Source organism: Histoplasma capsulatum, assembly GCF_000150115.1.
Source record: "Histoplasma capsulatum G186AR genomic scaffold supercont2.15, whole genome shotgun sequence".
Lineage (NCBI taxonomy): Eukaryota > Fungi > Ascomycota > Eurotiomycetes > Onygenales > Ajellomycetaceae > Histoplasma > Histoplasma capsulatum.
In genome coordinates, this window is record NW_025544815.1 from 458789 (window position 1) to 478324 (window position 19536).

The following is a 19536-nucleotide window of genomic DNA, read 5'->3' on the forward strand; positions in this document are numbered from 1 at the left end:
ATTACTACTTTAAAATGTCTGCGAATATGTAATTTATATAATATGTTTAAACTCACAGAAGCCAGTGTGGTAAAGTTGTATTTCTTTTGAACTAAGTTCCAAGCAGAATGGGTTTTAGAGCATGAGAGATTAGTGACAAGTTGTAAAAACTTAACACTGCTTAGAGAGCGGTTCTAATCGCTGAGCTAACAAAAATTTACTCGAATATTGCTAACTTGTTATCAGTTATATCCTATGATCCATCTATACTAGTATTTATGCAGAATCTCCTGTCGATTCTACTTGACTACTAACTTACATAGTAACGAAAAATACACTGATTTTTGCGATGCTTCACTTGATGATTGATTGAATGGGGATGAGGTGACTGACTCTTTGAGGGTATATGTCAGATGGGATTCAGTAATAATGATATACTTGTTATTTTCTTAATAAGTCTGTGGATATGAAGAATCCAGCAAGGTTCACATAGTTAAACAGGGTAGGTGCTGCATCACGCGGATATTGATGTAGACTCTGAAAAACTACCTGGGCGAAATAGAGGGTTAGTACTAAATCCATTCAGTTGCTCAAGCATACCTCGGAAACTCACCTCATGGGTGATTTATCTGGGGTGGTAGACTCATCCAGAACTTTATTGCTCGGCAAAGTCCTTATATCATTGGTGCGGGGGATGAGGTGCCCCGCCGTAGGTGAGCGCAGATATACTGTACATACACTTATTTTCTCTCCTCTCCCCCCTCCGTGTAAACTGCAGATCCGAGTGAAGAATGCACAACTTTTCAAGGCTCCAACACCCCTTTCTTCAGTGTCTCCTTCGGTCTTTTAACCTGCATAATGGCAATGTTTCTCCCTCGGTTGTCTAAAATCTGCACTGACGAACCAGCAAAAGCGGGCTGGCCGCGAAATGTGTGGCCATCAAGGGAGAGAACAAGCAAGATCCTTATATCCACCCCATACATGCCCCCTTCATAAATACAGGGTTGCGCCGCACTGAAAGTCCCGTTCCATGTGAACCAAATGTACAGACCCTCTAATATCCCCCCATAATAAACGGCTCCGGAAACATGTCTGCCGGAGTATATTTTACCGCATATAGTCGGAGGACGTTGGCAAGGGCATCTAATCTATTATGCGAATTTTTCCCGCCATAACCGGCAAGAGGGGAGGCTAGTTCAACTAGGCCAACGCCTGTATCAACTGGGAATGGGAATGGGAATTGATCTTTGGGTTCTAAAATGCTCAGAGCTTATATCCATCTCCTCCCCCCCCCTCTCTTCCCCTCCCTACCCTCTCTTTAATTCCAGACGGATTTGAAAAATATGTCAAGATTCAACCTTGCAATCTGGTGACCGGTAGGAGAGAGATGAGATATTCTCGGCAGGTTTCGCAAAGTTGCGCTCTGATTTCTGGTGGAGGGGCGGGCTAGTTAGTGCTGAACATCGGTGGACTCGGGTCAAAAATTCAGCTGCAGCAGCCAACCTGCAAAGTAATTTGTTGTGAGATAAAAGGTATTAATTATCATTTGGCTCCTTTTTCGTATCTAACATATACTGCCTACAAGAAGCAACCACTGGTTAACAACTCGGAGCTTATGTCCAAGGTTTGGCATGAAATAGGATTTTCCCAAATTTCTACTTAAGATTCGCATATATAATCGCATACAACAAAAAGATATCGTCAAAGAATAAAGGAAACAGAACCAGATTCTTAACTCCGTGGGCTTTACTTTATTGAAGCAGAGTGGTAGTAGAAAAAAGAAAATATCTCGCCGACTTTCAGCTCATTTGGCTAACCAACCGCTGAATTATTTCCCCATGTTCCTCCAAGCTGAAATTCCCTAAAATTAAACACTCGAACGGACTATTCAGCTCCCAGACGATGCACGTATTTGCTTCACTCCCATCCACTCTGTGGCCAATATTCCGTCATCAGCAGATCTTGGACGCTTGGGTTTTGATCGACTAGCCTGACTATTGTCAGCTTCCCACTGCGCAAGGTAGAGGCGAACTAATTTTTCATCTAGCGGCGGAGAGGCCAGCCCCCCCGGATAGTCCTTGAGAGCACGGTCGGTGTTTTCGGTACTGTAGATTGGCATGTTTTCATACATCTCCCAACGGGTGAGTCCTTTGTAATACTTCTGCTGCAGCATTGGTTGCAGCGGCTTCAGGCGACTGGTGGGCTTGCTGGTAAGTTTCTCGACCCATTCACTATAGGGCAGAGTTTCCAATTTTTGATTTGCGCACCGTGCAATTAGGTCGAATGTGTCGTTCACGGAAACATACTTTGACGAATGTGGGACTATGTGGAAAGCCTTCCCCAGGTTCTTGTTTGACGAAGAGATGTGGAGAATGGCAGAACAGACATAGTCAACCGGGACAACGTCTTTCCGCTGACCAGGAAGTAAGGGACAACATCCGATCTCGAAGCATGTGTTGATCAAACGACAGAGGAAATCATCAGGGTTGCCAACACCGCTGACAGTGTGACCCGTGACGGATCCCGGTCGGTAGACGGCGACAGGGAATCCCCGGTTGATCAAATTCTGTAGCATATATTCAACAACCCACTGGCTCTGGGCGTATCCATGGTCGTATGACAGCGCATCAAGGTGAGGCAGCATTGGGCCATCTTCGGAAATTCTCGAGGCGCCGGTGATCATTCCTGTAGGCCCGAAACAGGATATGCTTGAGACGTAATGAAGTGTCTTGGGTCTCCCGATGCTAACGAGACGCAGGATGTTCAGGGTTCCGATGACGTTAGCGGCGCGATGAACGGAATAAGGCTGGATATAGTTGACACGTGCGCCGAGATGGAACACCACGCTCGCCCATTCCGCAATCTCTTCAAATCTTTCTTTGGTAAATCCCAGGTTGTCGTCCTCAAGGTTTCCAGGGAGGACAAGCAATTTCGCCATGAGCGATTCGTTCCAAAGTTTGTATTTTTCCAGGATCTGGCGAAGGCGCTTGAAACCCGTCTCAACACTAGAAGCACGCACCAGGCATCCAACCTGGTGGACATCTGGCATCTCGAGCAATCGGACCAGGAAAAAGGCACCCACAAAACCGGTAGCACCTGTCAGGAAGACACGGCCTTCCGTATCGCGACGCCAGTTGAGAGGAGATTTGCTGGGGACACTGATGCATTCACCTAATTTGGCATCTGCTAACCAGAGTTGTCGCTCGTCCTTCTCGATAAATGTTCCCTTCCTAAAGCTATCAATTACAGTTGCTAGCCCGATCAAGGTGGAGTTGTCGTAAAGTGTTAACGTCGAGATATCGATGTCGAACTCGTTTCGAATTCGGTGAATGAGCACAGCAGCTTGAAGAGAAGTGCCACCCAAGAGGAAAAAGTCATCATGATCCTCAAAACTTGTTATACCCAAGCCTAGGATGTCATACCAAAGCTGTTGCAAGCGATGTATAGTTGTCATCGATTTTAGGTGTTTTGAAACCGACTCTGATTGGGCTTGGGCTCTTTCTAGGTACATGGTGACGAGTTTCTTGCGATCAACCTTATCGTGGGAATTTAAGGGTAGTTTGTCGATTAGTTCTATGCGTGGGATCATGTATTCTGGGAGCATGATCTTCAACCTATCGGCAACCCCAACGAGCGTATCTGTTGAATGAAGACTTGTAACAGCGTATGCCACCAACATGCCTCCTGTTCCATGGCCAGAAGTATCAACTTTAAATGCGGCAGCATCTGAGAAACGACCTGTCTTTAGCAATGCTGTTTCAACAGCCTCCAACTCAATACGGAATCCACGGATTTTAACCTGGTTATCGCGTCTGCCAACAAAAAAGATGTGACCGGACTGGTCCCGTTTGACAAAATCACCAGTGCGATAAACCACGCTTGACGTTCCCAATTTCGTCAGGCCGTTAATTTCGAGAAAAGCTTCAGAGTTTTTTTGAGGATTGTTAACGTAGCCGCGGCTGACGCCTGGCCCGCCTAGATATAATTCTCCGACCTCGCCATCTTTTACGGGACACATGGACTCATCAAGGATGAAGGCTGACGTTGCACCAATGGGCTTTCCGATACTGATCGACTCTTCCTTGGTATCGTCAAGGGTGACTCTGTGCGCAAGAGCAAATGCACAGCATTCGGTCGGGCCGTAAGCATTAATTAGCTGGCCTGGTGGCGCGTTTTCTAGTATCGTTTTCACGGCTGACGGCTGAGCAACTTCTCCTCCGATCATGCACATCTTTAGGCCAGAAAATGCTGACGGGTGGACAACAGCCGCGAGATTCAGAACAGCAGACGTTGTCGCCATGACTGTTATGTGAAACTTTTTTACTGTGTCGGCCAGTGCAAAGGGATCGAGGAGGATGTTCTTAGAAACGAGAACGACGCGAGCCCCTCGTAAAAGGGGTGCCCATACATCGACAAGGGAGACATCAAAGCTGGTGCTGTTTACATGTGCAACGGCATCTTCCTTGTCTAGAGGAACAAAAGGAAAGTGACAAACAACCTCCAGAACTGATCGAGCAAGGATTTGGACCGCCTTGGGCTCACTTGTGGTTCCTGATGTATGGATTAGATGGGTACGATGTTCGAGTGATGTCGAAACGGGAAGATCAGGCGAGATCTCGGTGCAGGGGATTCCATTCTCAACCTCCTCCTCACTGACGACCAATTGATGGAAGCCGGATAAACGATTTTCGTTTGCACAATCGACAATGGTGTACCGTGTATTGAGCTTTTTTAATCTCGACTCCAACTGCTCGTCGCTAAGGTTTGGGTCCAGGGGGACACAGCTTCCCCCGGCATATATCACTGCAATCTGAGTGATCACATCATTGACACTGGGGTGGACGATAATCCCAATGGGCTCTTCCAAACTAATTCCCTTTTGCCGGAGCTGAGACGCTAGGCGTATGCTCCTTAGGCGAATTTCTGTGTAGGTCGAAATGCGAATGCCGTCGACAACTGCTGGTGCATCAGGGGTGAGAAGGGCTTGGGTATCGAAAAGCTGACCCAAACCGTCGCCGCGTTGAACGAGGAAGTTATACTCGGAGCTCATCATTAGATGTGCTGAAAGCTAATTGAGGAGGAGGAGGAGATTTCGCAATTTGTTTGGAGAATGTCGCAAGAAAGCTCCATCTACAATTTATTTCTCTTCGAAGAACCTTATATTTACAAGTCAGGGGATTTGCTCGGATAGCTCGCAGGCTAGAGTGTACCCTATTTTCGTTTCAAGCCAACCAGGGCTCCGTGCAAGACATATTTCAGTGTGTGTGGCTCATAATTGAGTGGCTGCAACTGATCGTCATCTCATGCTCATCATTTCAAGTCATGACCCAATTTTTGAGAAGTGGAAATGCGTTGTCAGAGTGTGATTGAAATTTGGATCCCGCCCGAGGGACACACCTGAAGTGCCGTCCTACCTTCGGCGATGGTCCAAGGTGGGGGGCTGAAGGAACACGACTCTTAAAGAGGGCATTTCTAAATTTCTCTCGGTCGAACTTTCTGCAAGATCTTGCTAACTTCATTCTACCTCAAAATTTCAAAATGGCTTCCCCCAAAATCGTAGCGGTATTCGGTGCTACAGGCAACCAGGGGGGCTCTGTTGCTAAATCCCTCCTCGGAAACAAGGGCAGTTTCCAAGTTCGTGGTATTACTCGCAATCCTGAATCAGAGAGAAGCAAAGCTTTGGTTGGTCTTGGTGCCGAGGTCGTTAAGGCTGATGGTTTCAATCCCGCTGAAATGGTCGAGGCATTTAGAGGGGCCTGGGGAGCGTTCGTGAATATTAACTCGGATGATAAGGTAACTCTCTATCTAGACATTCGTATCATTCTATTTTATTTCCTCACGTGGTCAAACACTTAAAGACTTAATCAGATTTTCACCGATCCAACGGCTCCCACCGAATTTGACCTGGGAAAAATTATTATCGACAGTGCCGTTGAGGCTGGCGTCCAGCACATCGTCTTCAGCTCCGGTCCTGCCTGCACGGAGTTGACCGGAGGCAGGGTCCAAATGAATGCCATGAACAGTAAGCCACCCGTAAATTGTCTTTTTCTCGCTCACCACTGATTGATGCTGTGTGACGGTCAGTGAAAAACAAAATCGAAAAGTACATTCGCTCAATTGGAAAATTTTCCACTGCTGCATTTATCTGCGCGGGGTGGTACTTGGAGAACTTCCTGGCCAAGGAAGTCGCGCCAATTTTTGGCGGCTTCCCGCACTTCCCTGATCCGGAAGGGTTCCTCACATTTAGGGTTCCGATGTGGGGAGGGAAGGAGGACGTGCCATGGCTCAGCATGACCGACGATTACGGCGACATAATCCAGGGCCTATTTTTGGAGCCCGAGAAGTGGAATGGCCATGTTGTCCATGGAGTGAGCGACATTCGAAGCTTCAGCGAGTTGGTTGGAGCGTTCCAGCAAGGTATGTGCAGAAACTCGTATTTGGCCCATGCACAAGAACGAGATGGGAAATAAGCAGGCGCAGGGTATTGACACAATTCTAGTCACCGGAAAGCAATCTCGATTTGATCCTCTCCTGCCATCCTGGGAGGCATTCGATACGCATGGAATTCATGAGCTCCAAGATGTGAAATTGATGTTTGGGTTCACGCAAATAACTGGCGGACGATATTTTGGTGAGAAAGCAACTGAATCTGATACGGCGGCGCAGCTGAAGGAGGCCGGAGCTCGGGCCAGGGGCCAAGATGGCCCGGAGATCCAGCTTATCACTGCTGAAGAATGGTTCAAGCGGCGGTTTACCGCTCAAGGAGCTTCTGCATGATGAGGCTGGAAACTGGAACCTGCAGGAGATGGACAGTGGAGATGTGTTCGAGAAGCGCCCATCTCGGGAAGATGTTAGTTCATTGGCTGGCTGGTCATTTGGACCTGGAGCTGCTTTATCTCAGCCTATCGGCTTAGCTTTAACTAAGTATTCAGTCGGAATTAAAACGGCTTATACAGCCTAATGGTCCGATTCTCCACCTCTTCTGCACGAACATTTCATCCATTTTTCCCATAATAGGCGGCATTCAGACCGCCAAATTTTTAGATGCGGTGCAACTATTGTATTGACTTGTCATTTGTTTATTGTCTGTGCTGGGAATGGACGTTTGCGAATTCCATTGTCGTTCGCTGGTCATTCAATGAAACCTGGTGGCTGGCTGGTCGTCCAGGCTCACTGAGAAGTTCCAATGAGAATCTGGTGTCGGATCGACAGTGTACAGATTCCTGCGCTGTCATCCACCCTGCCCGCTGCTCAAGTGTTGTGCTGCACCATTTCTTGGAATTCGACAACGTAATAGTCCGTAACCTGCGGCGGATGTTTGCATGAAAAAAGACCTGATTTTCAGCACCCCAATTTTGGGGCCGCACCGTGGCACAAACAAAAATTTTCCAAATCGGGTCGGAGCTGCGAAGAGCTTGACGAAACCTGAACCTGCGGGATGCAAGAATGACTGCCAGGCCCGGGAAGGGTATATGTTACAATGTAAATGCTTCGCTCCTGATTAGTATTCCGAAGAAAACCAGCATATCCTTTTGAATTCCACCCTCAGAACTTTGCCGCGAAAATGTCGAGGCTAATTGACAAAGAACAAAACAAGAGGAAACGACCTATGAAGGTCATTGTTGCGGGGCTATGCAGGACAGGAACGATGTGTAAGCTCTTCCATTGATCAGGGTTTCGCTACGACTCAATAATTTCTTTATTCCAAGCTAGGGATCTATGGGATTTGTATACTGATGTGCTTCAATAGCGATGAATATAGCTCTTCGCCAGCTGGGCTTCACAACCTGCCATTTGACCGAGCAGATGGAAGATCCGAAACGGTATTTCACACTCTGGACCGAAGCAATGAACTGCAATTTCTTGAACAAAGGCCGGCCCTATGGTCGAGAGGAATTCGACCGCCTCTTGGGTGAATACGATGCCTGCCTCGACATGCCCTGTTGTCTCTTCTGGAAAGAGCTTCACCAGGCATATCCAGACGCCAAAATCATCCTCACTAATCGAAGCGTCGACTCCTGGATGGACTCGATGCATAAAACGATTTTCCCGTATATCCAGCGATGGCACACGCAGGCCCTGAAATTCCTTGATTCCGATATGACGCGCCCGATCGTTGTGATGATGGAAACGTCATTTAAGGTACTTTGCAACAACGACTATGGAGAAAGATGCCGCCAGGCCTATATCGATCACTATGAAAATGTCAGGAGTACGATTCCTAAGGACCAGCTTCTCGACTTTAATTTTGGCGACGGCTGGGAGCCGCTTTGTGAATTTCTGGGAGTTCCTGTCCCGGATGGTTCGTTTCCCAAAACAAATTCCGCCGATATGTTTAACGCCAACGTGGAAGCAGAATTGTGGAATACGGTATGGGGCTCGGCCAAGTTAGTCGGCACGTATTTGATACCAGCTGTTGCAATTTCAGCTGGGGTATGGTTGTGGGCTGCCTGAACAATGTAACGTCTGTACATGTACATCTATGTAGCATTCAATTCCTCAAATTCAAGCTGGACACTTTCTGCTCCTAGAGCTAAGTTGTAGGAATAAAAACCTTCGGGCGAGTTCACAAAACAGGAAATTTACCGAGCAAGCCCGCTTCGGCTTTGGGGGCAGAGAACGAATGTTGTACCACGATCAGATCAATCTGGCCTGGCGATGAGACCAATCCTGGCTTCTTGTCTTTTTTTTTTTTTTTTCTCTTTTGTTTTTTTCAGCATCTGCATTCTTCGTCATCCAGTCACAATGCAAATTTTGAAGCGCCAATGAGGTGCTGGACCCTGAGCTCGGGAAAAGAGCTGGAAAAAAGCCAACTCTGCCCAGAAGCGACTCGGCGCATTCGCGAGTAATGCCCCTGTCATTGTTGACAGATGTGTTCTTCAAAATGACGCACAGGTTGACACGTACATGTAACTAATCACATCTGACAAAAACACCAAAATTGCGCCTGAAATGCATGTGTGCCTTCGGTGCGGGGTTTGGGGTACGCTGGCCCACGAAGCACCTGGTATGTCATTCTTTGGGGTCAACATAATGCCACATGAAATAACTGAATATCCAGCTGATGGCCAACGGCGCGTAATGTTGCTGGTCGAGAGCATCTCCGCCAGGAGTCGGGTAATTCCCTTTATCTATGGTCCGTAGATATGGTGCGAGCCCCATCCTGATATCTCTTGCATACATAATAACTAGGAGCTGCCGATCAATGTAGAAAACAACGACTTTTAAGTCACAACTACGCCGAGCCAAGCGGCTTTGTATTCCAGAGGTTTTTATTTTCACTGTTTCTTTCGACCAGGCGTCATCCCCAGTCGATACCCCATACAAGCTAGGATAGGTGGTGCAAAACTGATATTTTGAAGTAATATCCAGTTCTCCTTGCCCTTGATAAACATATTGAATCAGACACGAAAGATGAAGTCCTTCACGGAAGAAGAATCGCTCAAGCAGCAAGAGACAGCCAATCATACAATTGCTCAGCCGCTTCCTCGTCAGACTCCTCTACCCACTGTTTCGCAAGATGACACGGAGGTATTTGAAGTAGTCATTGTTGGTGTATGTAGCAAATCCGACGGCGTGCGATTGCATCAAGACAAATTCATTTCATTAACATACCTCTCAGGCGGGACCAGCGGGCCTTCTACTCAACCTTTTGCTCGCACGTTACGGGTTGCCAGACTCCTCCCGCTTATGCATCGATTCCAGTCCGTCACCACTCAAAGTTGGACATGCCGATGCCATGATGCAACGGACCTTGGAGGTTTTCAAGAGCTTGGATATAGCCGATGAGCTCTGGAGCCAAGGTCTTCGCGCCTACGAATTCACTAGATGGATCAAGGATGCCAGCGCCCCCACTGGCTTCATTCGGCAGTTTTCGCAGTTCACCAACCAGCTGAAGGGTAGATATCAACCGGCTATGGTTCTGATGTCACAGGGGAGGATTGAACGAATCATCCAAGATGATCTGAAAAAATATTCAAAGAGAGGGGTCGTTTGGAACTGCCGGGTTGTGGATGTCAAGATTGAGAATGGTGCAGGGTCTGATTTTCCTGTGAAGGCAACGATGCAACTGAATGGCGAAATGCGCACGGTTAGAGCGAAGTATCTGATTGGGGCTGATGGCGCACATTCAGTGGTAAGAAGGGCGATGGGTATAAATCAGGTTGGAGGCTCTATTGGCGATATTTGGGGCGCTATCGACATGGTGGTTGACAGTGATTTCCCAGATATTCGTAGACCGGTTCATTTAACCTCTACTAATCGCATAGTTTCAATAATTCCTCGCGAAAAGAGGAATGATGGAGAATACCTGACCCGGCTATACGTGCCATTCGCTGAAGATGACCCTATTGAGCAAAAGAACGCCGCAGTTGTGCTCAACACAGAAGAATCCCAGCGGGCTAGAAGAGCCAAGATTACCCCTGAGCTCATTTTGCAGCGTGCCAGAGACCTTTTCCACCCATATTACATCCGACCCAAGCAGGACATTGAGTGGTGGACAGCATATCAAGTTGGGAGGCGCGTCGCTGAACGTTTCGTCGAGAAGGACCAAGCCGGAAATTCACGCGTTTTCCTCGTCGGAGACGGTTAGTAAAACTTTCGAAGTAGCCCCTGGTGAGAGTACGAGAGAAAGCGCTAAAAATGTATATCAGCTTGCCATACCCACTCTCCCGCCATGGGCCAGGGAATGAACGTTGGCCTGATGGATAGCTACGATCTATCGTGGAAGCTCATATATGCAATCAACGGGCTCACACCAGAGCCAGAGAAATTTTTTGACACGTTCTCCCATGACCGCCTGAAAAATGCTAAGACCCTTGTCGAGAATGACAGAGACTGGTATGAGACTCGATATATGATTAAGGCTGAAGATGATATCCAGTCACAAAATTTTCTAGAGCAGGAGTTGCACGCTTTCATGGTTGGTGTCATTGAATACGATGAAGGATACCTCGTCGATGAGAAAACTGGAACCTCAGAAGGGCTGATAAACAGTTCCAACTTCATCAACGGAGTTCTGAGGGAAGGGCGCCGACTTGGAGACACAATGATCACGAGGTTTGCAGATGGTGATATCAGACATTCGCAGGACGAGTTCCCCTCGGATGGACGCTTCCGCATACTTGTCTTCGCATCTGACGATCTCACCAAAGCTGCGGAGGGGATATCTGCGTCTTCGCTTAACAAGATCTGTCAAGATGTATTGCCCTCGTTTGTTCCAAAGACGGTAGAACTAGTGCTTTTCACGCCATTTGACTCTCTTTCTTTTGAGTGGACGGATATACCGCCTGTTGTCAAACAGGAAGCTGAAATGCGGGTGCATTATCTTGCGCCAGAAGGATATGCTGCTTATGGCGTTGATATGAAGTTGGGCGCCATCACTGTGGTTCGACCAGACGGGGTTGTGGGAACCATATCAAGGCTGGACGACACGCAAAAGATCAGTAACTATTTGAAAAGATGCTTACGGACGGTTGTGTAGGTTGTTTGTGCAATGGCGGAGGAAAAGCGATCTCAGCTTCTTAGTTAGGGCTAGTTCATGCCGGAGCTTAGTAATCAAAATCATAACCCTAACTAGTTAACTAAACCAATTCAATTCTTTCTATCAACGGCCACCCTTCAAGTTGTCGAATCGGACACTGCATATTCGAGGGATCTACAAGATCCGTACTTGATTGGTGGGCCGGCTTGTACTACGCTGTAGTATGTTCCAATTTTGTGGAACCAGTTCAGCTATGAAGTCGATTCTCTGGTGTGGATGCGTGAATGCATGCCACAATGGAGAGCTCCACCATGGCGAAATCCCAATTTTGGGTGCCAGTCAGCCCCTGTCCAGGAGAGTCTGAAATCCTCCAAGATTGGTGTTTCGAGTGGATCCGGCTTCAATAAGAATGGCAACAATTTTCCGAAGGCAGCAAGCTCGATGTTCCCCAAAATTAGAGAATATTTTGTTTTGGAAATCTTGTGAAAACACCGCGCGGCCATGATGGACAAGTTTGTGTCTGCATCATCATTCTCCCTTCTCCACCATTTGGTCCCTTGTTATTTATCTTTGGCATTTCAAGGATAAAGGAAGGGAGGCATTGAAGTTCTCTGGGTTGTCCGGCTGTACCCTGACCAGATATTACGGACGCGACACGATAATGTCTGTTCAGGGCTCCCAGAGGAACGACCAGAATGAAACAACTCCCTTGATCAGACAAAATATTCCTGCTCACCCCTCCCCTTACTCATGTAATGGGGAGTTGCCAGGTGCTGGCGGTCGTTGTGAACAAAAAAGCGACACCAAAGCGAGCATCTGTGACGACGACAATGCACACGCCACTCATTTCATCGACATTACACCCTCAAAGTTCTGGGTGGTTTTTGGAAGCATCCTCCTTTCCATCGTCTTGTCCTTCTTCGATGGCTCTCTGTTAGAATCTATCCATCCCGTAATCTCGTCGCATTTCCATGTCGCCAACTCAGCTTCATGGCTATCGACGGGATTCCTCTTGACATGTACCGTGTTTCAACCGATCATCGGCCAGATATCCGATATTTTTGGCAGACGCGTACCTTACCTCGTTTCCATTGCGATATTCTTCGTATCCACGATATGGTGCGGGACAGCATGGAGCTTCGGCAGCTTCCTTTCCGCGCGGTTACTTTGCGGCGTGGGTGCGAGTGGAATCATCGCCTTGGGGTCCATCATCTGTTCGGATTTGATCTATATTGAACACAGGGGGATGTATCAGTCGTACCTGAGTCTTGCATATGGCCTTGGGAACTGTCTTGGACTGGCCTTTGGGGGGGTCATAGTCGATTCCCTCGGTTGGAGAGCTGCCTTTGGAGTACAACTACCAATGCTTTGTGCACTATTCGCTGCTGCATATTTTACCCTTCCTTCGAATCTGGGTCCCCAGTTGGCGCGCCAGCGCAACATTAACATCCGACAAGCACTTGGAACGATTGATATCACGGGCTCCTTTTTCCTGGTCCTTGGCGTCACCGCACTCATGCTAGGGCTGAATTTAGGCGGGAATGTTTTCCCCTGGAGTCATCCGATTGTCGTCTCCTCATTGATCGTATTTTGTCTAGTTTCAGTTCCCTTCGTTAAAGCTGAACGGTCGTCGTCCAACCCTGCGATCCCGTTGCCGCTTCTAACAACGGCGCCTCATGCGAATCTAATACTCGGGAATTTCTTTGCTGGTATCTCTATTAACACAATATTGTTCAACGCACCTCTTTTCTTTCAGGCTGTAAAGTTAGAATCTGCAACTAGCTCGGGGTTCCGTCTTCTCCCCGCATCAGTTGGGCTCATGATCTCTAGCCTCTTGACCGGTATTTTTATGGCGAAAACGAGACAGCTAAAGCCAATCCTCCTTCTAGGAATATTTTGGTTAATTGGCAGCTCTGCCTGCTCGGGAATTCTCGGCGTCAACGCTCCAGATTGGGTTTCCGTGGTCATTATTGCAATGGCAGCCTTTAGTCAGGGCGCATTGTACCCACCAACGATGATGGGAGTTTTGTCGACCAGCGCCCAGGATGATCAGGCAGTCATCACCACCACCCTCTCCCTTCTTCGTTCTCTAGGGTGGGTGATGGGAGTTGCAATTAGCAGCTTGGTCTTCCAAAATGCGCTTGGCGCACTTCTATACCAAACTGTTACCGGCCCTAATAAGGCGGATATAATTCTCCGCGTCCGAAAGTCCATTAAAGAGATAGCTCAATTGGACCCAATCCATCAATCGCAGGGTACGTTTTCTCTTCCGACAATCCGCGTCCTAGGGCTCATTGGATAGACCACTAACGAGTATCGAAAACAGTTGTCAATGCATATGAAACGGCACTTCGTTTAACTTTCTTGTCAAGCGTCATCTGGGGGATCATTGTGCTTCTGCTCGCTATTCCTGTCAAATTACCCCGCCTTGGACACAAAAAGTAATATTTCAGTTCAAATGTTTTCTTTGCAGATTGTACAATTTGTATTGTCCATATTCTCGGTTAATTCCGCCTTTCCTTGTCCTGTGGGCTTTCACTAGAAGGTCATTAATTCTATGGACCAGATACAACACTACTCCAGAATTCCGTATAAATATCATCATTGGCTTAGAGATTATAATGTTTCATTCCTATGATCAGACAACCTGTACCCTCGCTCAAAACTCATCACCGCTGCCATATCTTGGTGTTCCACCAAAACAGAGTTTCCATTAGTCTGAGATTATAGCCATTTCTCACTGAAGAAATGCGCACGCATGTCCAAAACATCGCGAGTCGTTTTGGGCTGTCTGCATGCGAATATCTAGTTTCGATCAAGGGTACACAGTACAATATGCCGCACGACATCCACATATCTGAAATCGCAGCCTGCAGTAACTAGCTCTCCCAGGGATACCCTTATTTTGCGAAAATAATCAAGAAAAAATTACCAAGCACAGCATAATCCGTTGAACCCTGCTCATCACGCTGCAGAATTGTGCGCTGGCGTAGCTCTGAAAGAAAAATAATAATAATAATAATGATACTTGCCGCGCATCCCAGTCCGGGCGAGCATTGAAGAACGGCCTAGCTACTTATTTTTTTAGGTAGATATGCAGCTGTGGTCGAAGTGCAACAAAAGAACCTGTTCCTTTTTGCAAACCGCTGAAATTTGAGACTGAGCGGGGTAGAAAAATGCCATCAAATTGAGGACGGCTGAACTGCTGCTACCTGCACTGCGTAAAGCTGCACAGCTTCTCTGGCTGATCACACTGATACTTGATACTCCCCGATTTCAGAATTAGGAATTGCGCGTACATGTTCTTACACGGAGAAATACCATTATTTGCTCAACTCAATACTCTATTTTCTTTGAATGAATAGATGTGGGTGATATCTTGCGGCAGCAAACCGTTCCAAGAATAAAATATTATAGATGAAGATAAACATGTGAGCAGCCTATACTCAGTATAATGTTGGAATTTATGAGAGGGCGAATTCTGCAGGCAATGGTCTAAATCAACTGTTTCGGCACCGATATCAGGACGGAGCAGATCATAAACGCTGGAATTTGCTAGTATTTTACATTACGAATATGACTCCCCAATGCTTGACTGATTAGCGGACAGTGCGACTAGTCGCGGGCGTGGTGTAATTCTCAGAGAGTAGGAGTACCTAGTGAGGGGTAGGCTCTCTATGTATATATATATATATACATATATACATCAAACATTTGAAGCGAAGACTCCATGTCAGATTCCATCGAAGTATTCGTTTCCATAGTTCCATAACATATTCATTGCTTTAAGAAACTCTACCCTCATCTCCAAAATGACGTCCAACGGCACCCAAGCGCGAAAGAGCACCTTCTATGATTCAGCCTACAATGCCGATTACTATGACATATGGGCCGAAGAGAATGGCAAGACACTCGATCTCAAGGACGGTGTACCCGCTTATCCGCCAGTCTTCAAGGAGCAGCTTTCTTCACGCTCCCCAAAACCTTCCGGTGGAGCTCCCTTCGCCGTCCTGGACGTCGGGACTGGCACCGGCCGTATCCTCATCGATCTCGCCAATGCTGGCGAACGCGATGAACTCGATCTCTCGAATGTCCACTTTATCGGCGTGGATACAGAACAAGCAATGCTGGACCGCGCAGAGAAATCGCAGGCGACACTTGCCAGCATGGCTCGGGTGGGGAAAATCGTGTGGTCTTTAGGCAACGCCACGACTGTGGCATCATTACCAGCTCTCGAGAACTATGCTGGAGGAATTGACCTCCTTGTCTTTGCGGCCGGTAGCATCAGCCATCTCACCGGGCCTGAGGAGCCGCAACGATTCTTTGCTCAGGCAGCCTCGCTTCTGCGCCCTGGCTCGGGCCGTGTGTACTTCCCCATTATGAATGCTCTCATCTCGAATAGATCTATCTCCCAGGAACCAGTGGCTCCAAAGAGCGGGTCGAGATTGCAACAATTGGAGGAGTTCCCCAGCAAGACATTCCCGAATATTACTTATAAAAAGTTTCCGTTCGACGATATAAAGGTGGAGGGAAATATCAGGACCCACTACCATAACTTCCATGTTATCCGCAAGCTGGAGTCTGGTGAAGAGGAGGTGGTTCAGAACGATAGGGTGACATTTTCGTTGCGGGCATGGGAGGAGCCTGAACTTCTCGAATGGACCAAGGACGCTGGATTAGAATTCGTCGAGACATTTCATGGGCAGCGTGACACCTCTTATGTTTTCAAGCTAAAGGAATGAAACCTTATTATCTCCCCTGAGTTTGTAATTTACCATGTGTAGCTTAATCTAGACATGAAATAGACTTGCAATTACTGTTGCAGCTGAACAGCACCTGTTCCGTGAAGTTTCCCGCAGGTATCGGATTTTCCTCAGCTTTCTGCAGTCCAAGTACAAGCGATAAGTCTTCCAGCTGTACATCATTCTGTGTGCAATCGTGCAATGGCCTAAGTAGATTATCTGAATTTCGGTATTCCACTCACTGTTACTTGTGTCAAGCGTTTAAAACATTCCAACCCAGTATAGGAAAATTCGGAACAGCCCCAATTCGTATCTCCGCCTAACTTGACCTTCGAATTTCAACAAAATGAGGTTGATTTCAAGTTTAGCGACTTTCCATGTTCCAAGATCAATGAAAGTAAATTAGTAAATATAGATAGCCCTTTATCTTCGAGGATGTTGCGGTAACCAACATAGGGCATAGGGCGCTGGAGCAAGTGATAGACCAATGGTTTGAATGACAAAATAACCGCGTTATTGCCCTCAAAAGTAACGTTATTAAGAAAGAACCGGTTAATAGAATTATCCACGGGTATGTCGCCGCGTGCTGCATTCGTGAAAGTCGATACGGGGCTAATGCTCGGAGTGAATAGACGAACATTGGACCTCAAGTAACTCCTCCACCCATGCCCCCGAACTAGCATTTAGGTATTCCTTCACAACCCGAATGGGGTGTTCAGGTATTCTAAAATAAATCGTTTAATGGTAAGCTGGATGCGACATAACTTGCCGCGAACCATGTTTTCTCGAAAGATTCAAGACTCTGCCTGTTACGCTCAACCACAGCCCAACGTAGGTGTGGGAGCTTAAAAGCCGCCATTGTTGTGTCAGGGTCACCATATGGTACCATTACACGCAATATGTACCATTTTTCAAGTTTCTTTGATGCTTGCACTCAAATGTGTTTGCAAAGAATGCCACATTATCATAATCTCTTAGGACTTGAGTCATTCCGCTGGGAGTGGTCCAGTCAGACCGATGAGCGATAGGAAGCGCGTATATCTAAAGGAATCTCAGCGCGCAGAACAAATAAAGATAGTCCGGATGACGAAGTTGAGAAAATCCATGCAAATGGCATTGTTCCTCTTTCAAAAAATTTCGAGTTGAGGAGATCAGCTCTAAAGTAAGCAAACCGCATATATTCCAGTGATATAAGATCAGTCCAGACAATTCTTTTGGTGGAGTATCGATAGGATTGCCGCCGTATGTGTTTGAGATTCCAAAGAAAAGTTGCTTGTCCTTCAGGCACATGTAGTGTGGTCAGATCGAATATCAATTGGAGTTGCTTGGAAGGACGAAGGGCTGGACATAAATATGTTGCGGAGCGGCGCAAGGCTGAGCCTCACGGGCTTCGAGTTGTCATCAATAAATATTTATCTTCTGGTCAACGACGGGCAAAGGTGCTCAAGAACTATATAGCTGACAATCATGGTTTCACCACCTTCCCTGGGTACTCTCCCAACCGAGATTTTTCAAAATATCGTGTCACACCTTGGTCGTCAGCATATCAAGCATCTTTCGCTCATGAACAAGCGTCTGAGGGCACAAAGTCTCCCATTACTGTTTCGCCATGCCAGAGTCTCCTTCTCGCCCTCGGGGCTCGCAGCCCTCCGCGGTATTGCTGACGCTGACCATCTGAGCCAGCATGTGGTTTGCGTCACGTACAGTGTCACGGATATCTTGGATCCCAGTTAGCTAAATCAAATCTGCCTGCCACCTCTATTTCGCCCCGCTCGCACCTGTTCTTACCATCGCTCATTCTTTATAGGGACCGGCAATGCTGAGCATTTCGCTAGCGAGCTCTATTCAACGAGATCGTATGTGGAGGACGAAACTGATCATTACTTTCTTACGAACGGCAGGATGGAGACCTTCCCTGAATACAAAACGGTCTTCCCAGCTTTCCAGCCTATTGCTAAGAGTCAGCGAACAGTTCTCGACACCCGCATGGATATGGATGTTGTTCCGGCAGCTCTTTGCAAGTTTCCCAAACTTGCGAAATTCACGTTGAGCTACAACATACCAGCTGTTGAACCGTGCTTCTTGCCCATGATGCGGTGGCTGAAACGCAATCGAAATGCACCTCTTGAGCACCACTTGAACGTCGTTGTGCATGGAATTCGACAGGCAAGGAGTCACAACATACGGATTAGCACGTTTGAGTTTGACGGGAGGGAAGAAGAATGGGGTCATTTTGATGTGGCAACTTCCTCTGGATCTCTGCGTGAGATACTTGATGACGTCGAGGTTCTACGCCTGTTTTGTCCTCGTGCGGTGTTAAATGAAATCTTCGCGCAGCCCCTTTTCCCTCATCTGAGAGAGATTGATGTGTGCATATCTTATCACAAGATGCTACCATCGTTTGAAGCATTCATTAACAGGCATGCGAATACGATTCGATCCATCCAATGCCACGAGGATATCCCAATATGTAAATCTCTTGGGAGCCTTATCAAATGGCCAGGTGTTTCTCAAAACCTCATAAGGAAACATTGTCCATTGCATCCCCTGGCTACCACAGTTCAATTGCTTCTGACAAGATCAGGGACGAGTTGAAATGCCAACGCACTCTTTTGTTCGGTCCTTTCTCTCGGTTTTTCCTCATGTACGTTTTAAAATGTCAACAACTAGCCTTTTCTTCTATCGTTTCTTCACTCCCCCCTGCCTAAGACGTTTGCAGATATCTATAACAATATATGCTTATTCTTGGCTAGTCGAGGATTGCCTTTGGATTCGGGAGTATAGATTAAATCTAGTCGACTGTTTTCGCGACATGGTTTCATATCCAGCATAACTGAGCTTCGATATTTGTTACTTATGCTGACTCTCTTTCTCTGGCAATACATATCGAATACATATAAACCTGTCTGTTATGAATAATAGTCGACGCAATGTGCTAAGCTAGGATAGTTAACTTTTTGTGGCCATGTCTTCAGGTAGATACATATCTTGCCATTGCCGTTCCCTTGGTGAATCTCGAATGTGATGTCACCAACCTAACAATTCCGAAGAGTCGATTCCAGTTCTTGAAACCAAACAAAGTTCTGTTGTTTTCAGGGGTGAATGAGGGTTTCTGTTCCCTGCCCGCTGCCAAGGGCGGCTTGTTGGGCACTAAGAAACACTGCCCTGATCTGCACCAGCAGAGAACGAAGGCCTTTGTTAATGGCAAATGCATTCCCTGGAGCAATTATCCTATTTCTGAAGGGTTAATATGACTGATGGGGTACATCTGGGTTTATTTTGTAAAAATTTTGCTGCCGGCCTTCTTCCGGGGTAGTCTTCCACTTCATCAGG

At 47.1% G+C, this 19536-nt stretch overlaps 7 protein-coding genes across 7 annotated transcripts; 6 read left to right on the forward strand and 1 right to left on the reverse strand.

Annotated features, from left to right (window-relative positions):
• Nucleotides 1–1867: 1867 nt before the first annotated feature.
• On the reverse strand, nt 1868–5029 carry HCBG_08386 (antibiotic synthetase; the record flags this gene model as incomplete). The annotated part of the gene is made up of 1 exon (XM_045435435.1): nt 1868–5029. One exon carries the CDS (start codon nt 5027–5029, stop codon nt 1868–1870), a length of 3162 nt encoding a protein of 1053 aa, XP_045283927.1.
• A 488-nt stretch (nt 5030–5517) lies between these two features.
• HCBG_08387 (NmrA family protein) lies at nt 5518–7045 on the forward strand (the record flags this gene model as incomplete). Its single annotated transcript, XM_045435436.1, has 4 exons — nt 5518–5772; nt 5848–6001; nt 6064–6396; nt 6479–7045. The coding sequence occupies 4 exons, from the start codon at nt 5518–5520 to the stop codon at nt 6754–6756; spliced, it is 1020 nt and encodes a 339-aa protein (XP_045283928.1).
• Nucleotides 7046–7543: 498 nt separating this feature from the next.
• HCBG_08388 (uncharacterized protein) lies at nt 7544–8445 on the forward strand (the record flags this gene model as incomplete). Its single annotated transcript, XM_045435437.1, has 2 exons — nt 7544–7631; nt 7730–8445. The coding sequence occupies 2 exons, from the start codon at nt 7544–7546 to the stop codon at nt 8431–8433; spliced, it is 792 nt and encodes a 263-aa protein (XP_045283929.1).
• A 948-nt stretch (nt 8446–9393) lies between these two features.
• HCBG_08389 (FAD binding domain-containing protein) lies at nt 9394–11461 on the forward strand (the record flags this gene model as incomplete). Its single annotated transcript, XM_045435438.1, has 3 exons — nt 9394–9534; nt 9602–10565; nt 10632–11461. The coding sequence occupies 3 exons, from the start codon at nt 9394–9396 to the stop codon at nt 11459–11461; spliced, it is 1935 nt and encodes a 644-aa protein (XP_045283930.1).
• A 661-nt stretch (nt 11462–12122) lies between these two features.
• Nucleotides 12123–14611, forward strand: HCBG_08390 (multidrug resistance protein fnx1; the record flags this gene model as incomplete). The annotated part of the gene is made up of 3 exons (XM_045435439.1): nt 12123–13716; nt 14208–14336; nt 14550–14611. The coding sequence occupies 3 exons, from the start codon at nt 12123–12125 to the stop codon at nt 14609–14611; spliced, it is 1785 nt and encodes a 594-aa protein (XP_045283931.1).
• A 662-nt stretch (nt 14612–15273) lies between these two features.
• Nucleotides 15274–16203, forward strand: HCBG_08391 (uncharacterized protein; the record flags this gene model as incomplete). The annotated part of the gene is made up of 1 exon (XM_045435440.1): nt 15274–16203. One exon carries the CDS (start codon nt 15274–15276, stop codon nt 16201–16203), a length of 930 nt encoding a protein of 309 aa, XP_045283932.1.
• Nucleotides 16204–17670: 1467 nt separating this feature from the next.
• Nucleotides 17671–18798, forward strand: HCBG_08392 (uncharacterized protein; the record flags this gene model as incomplete). Its single annotated transcript, XM_045435441.1, has 3 exons — nt 17671–17932; nt 18011–18059; nt 18105–18798. 3 exons carry the CDS (start codon nt 17671–17673, stop codon nt 18796–18798), a joined length of 1005 nt encoding a protein of 334 aa, XP_045283933.1.
• Nucleotides 18799–19536: the final 738 nt, after the last annotated feature.